At 48.7% G+C, this 10408-nt stretch overlaps 1 protein-coding gene across 1 annotated transcript in view; it reads right to left on the bottom strand.

The window, feature by feature from the left end:
• Positions 1-328: 328 nt before the first annotated feature.
• The window catches only part of PDCD11 (programmed cell death 11), a 41870-nt gene continuing 31790 nt past the window's right edge, over positions 329-10408 (bottom strand). Inside the window, exons 23-35 of the mRNA XM_006831310.1 lie at positions 10302-10404; positions 9725-9902; positions 7151-7207; positions 6489-6611; positions 5843-5965; positions 5029-5278; positions 4774-4890; positions 3869-4018; positions 3466-3710; positions 2691-2859; positions 2079-2232; positions 1212-1377; positions 329-500 (exon numbers count right to left, since the gene is read on the bottom strand). Coding sequence (XP_006831373.1) covers positions 329-500; positions 1212-1377; positions 2079-2232; positions 2691-2859; positions 3466-3710; positions 3869-4018; positions 4774-4890; positions 5029-5278; positions 5843-5965; positions 6489-6611; positions 7151-7207; positions 9725-9902; positions 10302-10404 — 2007 coding nt within the window. The remainder of the gene's footprint in view (positions 501-1211; positions 1378-2078; positions 2233-2690; positions 2860-3465; positions 3711-3868; positions 4019-4773; positions 4891-5028; positions 5279-5842; positions 5966-6488; positions 6612-7150; positions 7208-9724; positions 9903-10301; positions 10405-10408) is intronic.

The raw sequence follows: 10408 nt of genomic DNA, 5'->3' as shown, positions 1-10408 counted from the left end.
TGTTGGACCAAGAGCCTCAGCAGTCAGCCCTCCGTCTGCCCACCAGGAAGGAGACACACTGGCCTCACAAGGCATGTCTGTCCACAACCACGGAACAGCCTCAGAAAAGGGAAGAGATTCAGTAAATAGTTCTTAGAACAAAAAGCAAGTACAAGAAATCCCAAATTCTTTTTCACCCTGACAGGATTATCAAAGGATGATGGCTAAGGGATTGGATGGGCGTTGGGGGGTGAGGGGAAAGCAGCATTTAATATAGTCCTCAGGCCCGAGATCCTCACTTGCCCAGACTCCTGTGGCTGGGCAGGGCCCCTCAGGAGTTGGCCCACAACTAGTCCTCCAGCACTGAGCTCTTGGCCTCCACGTACTCCAGGGCCTTCGCCTTCACTGCCTGTACATCCCTCTCTGTGCCGTGCTGTTTCTCATAGTCCAGGTAGCGCTTGAAGAAGAATTTCATTCTCTTGGGGGCCAGGCTCAGGTGAATGACCCGCTCAAAAATGTCCCTGCAAAGAAGGCAGAATTAGCCGCCCAGTCCCACATCACACAGTTCCTGGCTAGCACCTACACTGACACTCGCTCTAAGCCTGGGTGGGACCCTCTCAAATCTCAAAAATGTATTTTCATTACCACTATTGATTTCCAAGATGCCCCTGAAAAAAGAGGTAAAAAACCCTCATTTTCCAGATAAGCAGACTAACGATCAAAGATGTCAAGGGACGTACTTGCCTGAAGTCACACAGTGAATCAGGACAAAGTTATTGGGTTAGGGACACACAACGAGGTGTGGCTCTGGAGAAAAGTGCTGCTTTAACCCAGTGAAGCATCTTAGGGTCCTCCCAGGAGACTTGTATTCTTTCAGGACCTCAGTCTCTCCATGGCGAACACTCATGTGACATGCAGGAGACACAGAGTAAGTCTGTGAGGTTCACTATGGGAGCCAGGCAGACACAGTGCTAATTACAAGGAGGTTCCCAGGCAGGGGCTGGGCTCCTTTCCGCCCACGGTTCCAGACAGACAAGGCAGAGGCCAGCCTCTGAGACAGATCAAGAAGGTGGCCAAATGATCACCATAGGACTTGATGCATCATGTCAAAGCTGGTTTTCTAGATGAGTCACAGAACTGTAGCTTCTGGGAGCTGCTCTTGGGTCAAGTATCAGCTCTAGCAATGCCCCCCCCCGCCCCAGGGGAATGTAGCCTGCTGTCTCCTCTCGTACCGGACTTCCTTCTGGTTGCCGTATTTGATGGTCATGTCGATGTACACTGACCACACATCTGTGCGTTTTGGATAGGTGCTCAGTGTGTTCTCGAAAATGGCTTTGGCCCGCTCTGCATCCCCCAGCTGGAATTCAAGCTGGGCAAACTTGGTGATCACATCCATGTCTGCAGGGAGAAGGCAACTCAGAAACACGGACGGAGACAGATGCCCCCCCACACACACTACCACCACCAAGACACAGTGGGCTGTAGGACCAGACTTGGTGATCACATCCATGTCTGCAGGGAGAGGGCAACTCAGATACACGGACAGAGACAGATGCCCCACACATACACCACCACCACCACCACACAGTGGGCTGTAGGACCAGACTTGGCGATCACATCCATGTCTGCAGGGAGCAGGCAGCTCAGATACACGGACAGAGACAGATGCCCCACACATACAACACCACCAACAACACACAATGGGCTGTAGGACCAGACTTGGTCAGGCCCCCTGCTCTTGGTTTCCAAGTGGAATAAAGCTCAAACTGAATAGTGGGGGTGGGGGAGGGGCTAGGGTCAAAGGGCAGGACACAAATGGGCACTGACCTAAGATGCCTAGTAGACAGAGGTGTGGGGGGTGAGGGGCAACAGAATTAGTGCTATTGGGTTTTGTTCTTCCTTCCTCTGGAGCTCAGGCATTTGAGATGCAACATGTGCTCTTATGCTCATGAGCATATATAGTCAACAGAAAGAGAACTATGCCCCCAGGCTATCCTGCGGCACCACCACCTGAGGATGAGAAGACCCACCCAATCCCTAGTCCCAGATCCAAGAGCACCATCCAGGCAGCAGGCCAGACAGTGGGAGCCAGCACTTACGCTCCTTCTTAGGCAAGCACTCGAGGGCTCGCTGTAGCACGCGGTGACTGGTGCCGGCCTGGCCTCTCCGCAGAAGAAAGGAACCATACTTAATCCAGACGGCTTTCTCCAGGCGGAAACGCTTCAGCATCTGGTTGTAAAGTTCACCAGCTTCCTGTGAGAAACGACAAGATTAGCTGAGGGGAGAACTACATGGGGGCAGTGGTAAGGACAGTAACACTCACGAGAGTCTGGCTGTGGCCTCACAGACTCCAAATTAGCATCCAGGCACAGTGGGAGCCATGAAAAATCATATGGGATATCCCTACCAATCCTGTGCCAGTAAAGGGGATGTGACAATGACAAGGGGGAATGAAAGAGATGGAGGAGTCAGTGGGTCAAAATGTCACCTTCTATTCATAATGCTCCTGTCAGCAGGCCAAGGAATATACCCCAAGAGTCCACTGGCCCTTCACTGCCCAAGCCACCACATTCCTTGTCTTTACCCTTCACCCCGCCTTCCTCCAGTGAAGGGGAGGGCTTGGCCCCTGAGTGCCTCTTCCTTCAGATGCAGTCTGACTCCCAGGAAGCTCAAGGACCTCTGGTAGCTGCCCACCAGGCCTAGAACCTTACCTGGAACTTCTCGGACTTGGTGTAGATGTCAGCCAGGTGCAGAAAGACCTTGAGAGGCTCGTTGTACTGCACCGCCCGCTCGAAGACCTTGGTCAGTGATTCCTGCGAGCCAAACATGTTCTCTAGGTTCAGCAGTGCCACCCACACGTTCAGCTTCTCCTGCTCCTCTCTGGAGGGCAAGCAGTCAGTACATGAGTGCCATCCACCTGGCCCAACAAGTTCCCTCTCCCACCTAGGATGTCAACTAGAACCACTTCCTCCTCCAAGCCATCCTGAGCCTCCCCAGTCCCCACCAGTGTAGACACACACAGCAACCCACACACCAGGAGCTCCCTGGTCCCTGCCTCCATTCCTGGGGAGGAAGTCTACAACATCTCACACTAGCCTGAGCTTCGGGCTGCAAGGAGCAGGATCTTGGGTCTGATTCTCTCCCCCAAGAGAATGAAGCAAAGATCCACCATTCTCTTCAGGTAACTAACTTGACATTCTGACTGGAAAATTCAGGGTTTGTACAAAGATGATTGGAGAGTTGTTTTTCCCTAGTCTGCTTCTACTCCAAATTAAGTACCTTATTTAAGGACAGGGAGGCTTGTAAATGCTACCCTTAGCAACTTCAGGGAGAAGGACTATAAAATACACATGAGCAAAAGATCTGTTTCACAGATGGTCACACCTTTTAGAGAAAGCCTGGGAACTAGGGGCCCTGGTGGCAGCCACCCAGCCTGCTATCAGCCCACTTGGGACGAAAGGACCATAGGGGAGGCAAAGTCTAGACCTGAAGGAGATTGTCTTGAGAGCGCGTTCGGCCACAGCACGAGCCTTCTCTATCTCCGTGGCCTGCAAGTGGAAGGCCATGTACTGCAGCCACAGGATGGAGCTGTTGGGGGAGCTGAGCACAAGCCGGTCAAAGTCATCTGCTGACTCCGGCTGCCGCCCAGGGTCCATCAGGGCCTCCTCAATGCGGGACAGCTCTTTCTCCGCCTTCCGCTTCTCCAGCACCTTTTCCTTCTTACTTTTCTTCTGGAAGGGAAGACAGAAGAAAAACTGAGGAATCTGCTTTTTGGAACCGGGGGGGCTCTTACAGTAGCTGGGGATAGGCAGGGCAGTCCCTGGACTCTAGAAGGGATTGGCACCAAGGCTTCCCTACAGAAAGGACAGAGTCTCAAAAAATACAGCACCATGGCTTCATGTGGCTTCTGGTCCTCCTCGCTGTCTGAGCTCCCTTCTCGAGGTGGCAGGGCCGGCGTGAGTGAGTCTAACCCCACATCCCACATGAAGCCTGAAGACAGCTGCAGTCGGGGCGCTTCTGCTGGCTTGGGTGGCTTTTCCTGGAGGAACAAAGGTGAGTATAGCACTTGGCTCCAGCAGCCCCTGCTCCCTGGCCTGGCCCTGCCTGGAGGAGCATGGACTCCCACCTTGCCCAAGACCCTTTCTCTCCTCCCAGAGCCAGGTGAGGCAGAAACTTTTAGTAGTGATATACAAGTCTTCTTTGTAAATAAACTTACTTAGGTAACAATCAGGTATAAGCCCTCCCAACCCAAGTATTCCCGCTGCCGTCAAGTTGGTTCAACTCTTAGCGACCCTACAGGGCACAGTAGAAATACCCCATAGGGTTTCCAAGGCTGTAACTTTTACAGATGCAGATGGACACATCTTTCTCCCGTGGAGTAGCTAGTACCTTTGAACCACTGACCTTTCAGTTAGCAGCTGAGCATGTAACCACCGTGCCCACCAAGGCTTCTTGGCTCAAGTGTGACTGCTCCATTTTCCAGAGCACAATGAAGGCTCTGGAAGATTAAGCCTCTTCTTTCCTGGCCCCACCCCACTCATCTAATTCTGTTCTAGTTCAGAAACACTGACTAGAAAACTGTTACATAGCCCACCCCCCTCTATGGGTGAGCCAGGGTCCCTCTGTCCTCCAGGAACCTACGTCAGCTGAGCAAATAAACAGTCCCACCATCTCTTGTTTCCAAGGAAACAAGGTGAAAGAGGATGATGCCTAGACAGCCCAGCTCTGAGGCAGGACTGTCAAAGCCTCCCGTGCACAAAGCAGCATTTTATCCTGAGTCAGTGCTATCCTCACCTGGGGCAGCAAGGTCTTCTCTTCGATCTCCTCTTCTCCTTCCCGGTAATACACTTCCACACCACTGTCGTCCTCCTCTGACGGACCAGCTTTCTTTTGCTTCTTGTTCACGCTTTCCTGAGATGACAGAGCCACCCTTCTTGGCCAGCGCGAGGCCAGGGCCTAGCCCCCACATTCCTGTTGCTCTGACTCCATGAGGAGAACAGACAATGGCTTTCCCTTTTCAGGTGAGGACAGGTCACCCTCTGAGTGTACCTGCTTGCTCCCGCACTCCTGGCGCCCCCGCTTGCCCTGCTTCTTCACTTGTGGCTGCCGGGCCTCACGCTTCTGCTTGCTGGCCCACTTCACCTTCTCCTCCTTCTCTTTTTGGCCTCCCTTCGCTGCCTCTGTTTTCCTCTCCTCCTGCTCTAGAAGTGGCAGTTCTATGGAGGCAGGAAGCACGTCTGGCTTCCCAGTGTCTCTGGGGAGCAACGACAGTGCCACCAGGTTCTTCTTACGGTTCAGGCTAGGACAGGGAGCGAGAGAGGGTGAGGATGAGACCAGTAGAAAAGGGGGTCGGGTGTGGCTGTTACCTCCGATGGGGTCCCCTTTTGAAGGGAATGACAGTGACCTGGAGCTAGATGGCGGTGAGAGCTACAACCCTGGGATCGTGGAGCTGTGCACTTTAAGATGCTTAATTTTAGTGAATTTCCCCTGAATTTTTTTAAAAAAAAGGACAAAGGGCACACCAAGCAGTTTGGCTTTCTCCTCATCAGCACAGCATTTTGGCCCCGGCCCCTCCTGCCCTGGGGATCCACTCGCTATCCTAAGGGATGATGGTTTGGTAGAAAAATACAAGTGACAGTTGGAATGCTTCCCATCCTCCAGCCCCAATAACAGGCATCTCCAGAGAAAAGTCTCCATGTCTGCTTTTGGAGAGAGACTAAGGCAGAAGGCCTGAGCAAGGGGCTTTCATTCATCTGAACACTAGTCATCTCTACCCAAGCCATTATATTTATAGTTTACCTCCAAGAGCTCCTCTCAGGGCTCCCAGAGGAGGTCTGATTCCTGTAAGAAGGGAGGCACCGACCTTAGGATCCTGGCTGTGAGTAGCCTCCCTTCAGGGAAGTGTCTGCTGTAAAGGACTTTCGCCGACGGGCTGTACTGGGAGACACGCGAGTACCGGGCCAAACCCACCACTGAGGGACCAAGACTGAAAGGAGAGACAAGAGTCCTGCGGTCAGAAACCCAACAAGAGGACCCTTACCATGCCCAGAGACTTCACTTTCACAGACATTCAGGCACGACGACAATCTACAACAGTCAAGAGTCCCCCACATCAACAGGACACTGAGGATGCTTTAACTGGAAAAACTTATGTAGGTTTTTAAATGTTTTTTTGCTCCCCATCGTAGATAGCACCCAATGCATAAATCATATGCTGCTTTCTTAAAATCACAAGCAGAAAACAGGAAGTGTTACAGCAGGGAAGACTGTCATAGCTGGTGGTTGTGAACACAACATGGTCTCCCAGAACATTTGCAATCTTGATCCAACATGAAATCAGTGAAAATCCAAGCTGATTTCAAACTGAAATGTAACATGCCACGTTCTTTGTGCAAAAGGCCAAACAAGAAATACTTTAAAACTTTGTTAAATGTATTAAAGACTCTTGGACTTTTAAAAACTGGTGGAAACTGCAGACTTCCCCGACCTCTTGGCCCCACCTCACTCACCTGATGAGCACACCACGTGGCTCTAAGGCCTTTACGTAGCCCCGCAGGAGCTGACCCTCCTTAATGTCTTCAATGGAGTTAATCTCAGGATCTTCTATTTTGCTTTTTGTCTCTGGGTTTGTTCTAAAGGAATAAAAAAACAGCTCACACACATACTCCTAACCCCCTCTTTCCCACTCCCTCCCATCACACCTGCAATAATCATGCTTTATATGTAAGAACATGATGCTGGACCTGCCAGGAGGATGTAACTTTCTTCAAGTCCTGAAAGCCAGGGGCATGTGTGCACGCATCATATGCAGAAAAAGGGAGAGGCTGACCACGCCAGATGGGGTCAAACCCAAAGGTCTGGCCTTATAAACATGCACGTGTAATGACTGAGTAGTAAGCTGTCTATATGCCTCCACTCCAGGCCACACTCACACCCACCCCACCTGAATTCCTGGGGGCATCTCCCTCCTTTTAAATGTCTGAACCTTTTCCGGGGGAACTAACAGCCTGAGAGATCGGGTTCTCCTAGGAACCTGGATGTTCTGCAGGGTATAAAGTACAGAAGCAGAGAATAAAGAGTGGCAGTCCAGAGTCGTGCATCAGACACACAAAGCCTCCCATCAGTCTTCCAAGCAGGTCCTGCTGCCTTCCTGCCCCAACTACACAGATACCTGGACAATCTCAGGGACAAAGTCAACACAGGGTCTGCAGTGGATAGGACACAACACCTGGAATGAGAACAAGACAAAGGGGAATGCTGAAGTGGGATCATCTCTGAGGGCCTTGCCTTCCTCTCCACAAGGCTAACCAATAGTCACAAGTTAGGTTCTGGTCACAAGACCTGGGTTCTGGTTCTTTACTCTGGTGATAACCTGCTGAGGGACTCTGGACAGGTCGCTTCACCTCTCTGTGTCTCAATTTACTTCCTAGCCTGACAAGTAAAAATAACACTCCCTACTTTTTGTGCTTAAGAAAGGTTCTGGGAGAAGGACACCAAGAGGAGACATAAAAGCCCTCTGGAAGGTTCAGTCATGGACACATATTTAAGAGAAGAGGCCAGCCCTGCTTTAGGTCCTGGGAGGTATTACTGACAACACACAGTGCAGAGGACGGCTACCAGTGAAGCCTGGGCATAAAAAGGGCTTGAGGAGGGACTAGAGTTTTTATCCTTATGATGGCTTTCAAAACTTAATCTAAAATGGCAACAAATGAACCAAAGCAGCTATTTAAAAGTACATAACCTTAGATGTGGAAAGATTATCAGCAACAATATAGCTCAAAGCTTTCCCACCATATATATCTGCCCTTCATAACTGGCAGTACTGACCTTCACACTGGAAGGAGCCTTAAGGGACCATCTATCTTTAAGCAATTTATTATTCAGACTTGACAGATGAGGGAATTACAATGCAATGCTACTCACAGGTTTGGCCAGAACAAAAGGTATTTAAATAAATAATCTTGCTGAAAGCACAACCTCATTTTGGAAGCCCCAAGAGACAAAACAGAGGTGATCCTGGATTTTCACAGAACCCATTCTTTGTCTTCTCCCAGGTCCTATAAATGTTGTGCTGTTTAGCACGTGTTAAGTGTTTGAGCATTTAGGTAGATGTTTGGATGGGCTGGGCATGTGAAATGGGAAGAAGCAGTATCTCTCATTCTCTGAAGGCATCTTAGCACATTTTGTTTCTTAGAAAAATCTTTATTCTACCAAGCTGACATCTGCCTCTTCAAAACTAGTTTATCCAGGCTATAAAATGGTTTTAAAACCTTAACTGAGGTGGGTTTATTCTTGTGCATCTGAAATAGCTCATAAATAATGCCCCTTAGCTGTATAAAGTCACTGTCCTTTTATAGAGAACACCTACAGATGACCAAAAATATTAAGATGATTGCTTGAATATAAAATTGAGCAAGCAACTCCTATAAGCAAAGCAGAGAATTGTAAACAGTTAACATGAAAAATGACCAATAGAAAAATGCAAATTAAATGATAAATCAACTTCTTTCTGCCTACCCAGTAGCTAAGATAAAAAATGAATAATATCCAGTGTCAGTATGAAAAATGGACAGTCATATGTATTGTTAATGGGAATATAAATTAGAGCATTCTTTCTGGAGGGCAGTTTTAGAAAAGTGATTAAAAATTTTAATGTAAACATTCATTTCACCCATAAATTTCACTTCTAGGAACTTATTTCAGATACAATTGCCCTGACATGCAAATATATAAAGAAAGATATTAAGTTCAACATTATCATGCATCAACAGGAATTGGTTAAATATATCATGATTTAAAAAAATACAAAATGAGACACTATGTTGTTGTTGTTAAGTGCCGTCAAGTCAGTTCCAACCCACAGTGACCCTGTATAGGGTTTCCAAGGTGCAGCTGGTGAGCTTGAACCACCGAACCTGCAGTTCAACTGGCTTTGCAGTCTGACGCATTAGCCCACAGCACCACACCAGGACTCCAATGAGACACTATGGTGATGGTGGTTATGTGCTGTGGAGTCAGTTCTAACTCATAGCAACCCTGCATAGGGTTTCCAAGGCTGTAAATCTTTATGGGAGCAGAAAGTCTCATCTTTCTCCCATAGAACGGCTAGTAGTTTCGAACTGCTGACCCTGAGGTCAGCAGCCCGATTTGTAACCACTATGCTACCAGAGCTCTTTAATGACACACTAGAGAACTGTTAAAATTAAGGTTCAAAAGTAAAAGAAAGAGCAAAGCAGATTTAGATCCATATACTAGCATGGGAAAAGAAAAAGTCTTTGATAAACTGCTAAGAGAAAAGGCAAGTTGCAAAACAATATACACACACACAGAATTTATTATCAGCTAAAAAAATAGTATATGTGCGCTATGAGGCGCTCGGGTAGCATAGTGGTTAAGAGTTGGGCTGCTAACCTCAAGATCAGCAGTTTGAAACTACCAGCTATTCTGCAGGAGAAAAGATGAGGCTCTCTGCTCCTGTGAAGATTTACAGCATCAGCAATCCTATGCAGGGTTGCTGAGTTGGAATCAACTCCACGGCACACCACCACCACCACCACCACAAGAATGCTAAAGTCTGAAAAGCTAAAGACCAAAGTATGGAGTGACAGAAAATGATGGAGGAAAAAAATGGCAAATTTTCATTTTCTGTTTTTTAAAATTCCAAGCTACATATTACTTCCCTAATTTAAAAAAAAATCCCACCAGCTCCATAGATAGCTGAAGATAGAAAGAACACCTATTTTACCTGACAATCTTTTGGGGGGCAAAGTCTTCCAGGGGCGTCTCAGAGTAAGTGTCGCTCACATGAAACACACTGGCTCTTCCTAACTTCCCGAAGGGGAAGGAGACAGTCAGCCCTTCGTTGGGAGTCACCTTCGCTACTCGGCCCATGGCCACATCCCCTTTCTCAAGCTTATGAGGACCTGGTGAGAGATTGAGGAGGAACCGAAAATGAGCCAAAAGCAGCTGGAAAGCAGTCCATCCACAGGCTGAGAGCACACAGACAGTCCAGGCTGAGTGGGCCATAATAATGACCCTGAAGACCCAGACCACTGAACTGAGGAAAGAAATCCAGGGTCATGCAATGGATAACCTTTCTGAAGGACTTGAGAAAGCCAATTTATGTACCTAGAGGTGTCTCAAACAGAAGTGGAGTAACACCAGCCATAGTGCACAGTTCCAAGAGACAAATTGTTCCCAGGCAACATCAAACTAGGCTTTCTGAGGATTCGGATCCCCTTTCAACCTGGGCAACAACTGCAGCCCCTTCCCCACACCTTGGTCCCTTCCCTTCCCTGCCCAGGCATGTTTCATTACCACACCTATGAGTGACAGACACAAGAAAGATTTGGAGGAATCCTGTCCGACCACGGTGGCCTTCAGGGCCTGGCCAATCTGAAACTTCTTATCTGGGTGTTTCAGAACCTGG

The sequence above is a fragment of the Chrysochloris asiatica genome, unplaced genomic scaffold (genome assembly GCF_000296735.1).
Source record: "Chrysochloris asiatica unplaced genomic scaffold, ChrAsi1.0 scaffold00003, whole genome shotgun sequence".
Taxonomy (NCBI): Eukaryota; Metazoa; Chordata; class Mammalia; order Afrosoricida; family Chrysochloridae; genus Chrysochloris; species Chrysochloris asiatica.
This window is presented reverse-complemented; position numbering and strand designations above follow the sequence as displayed.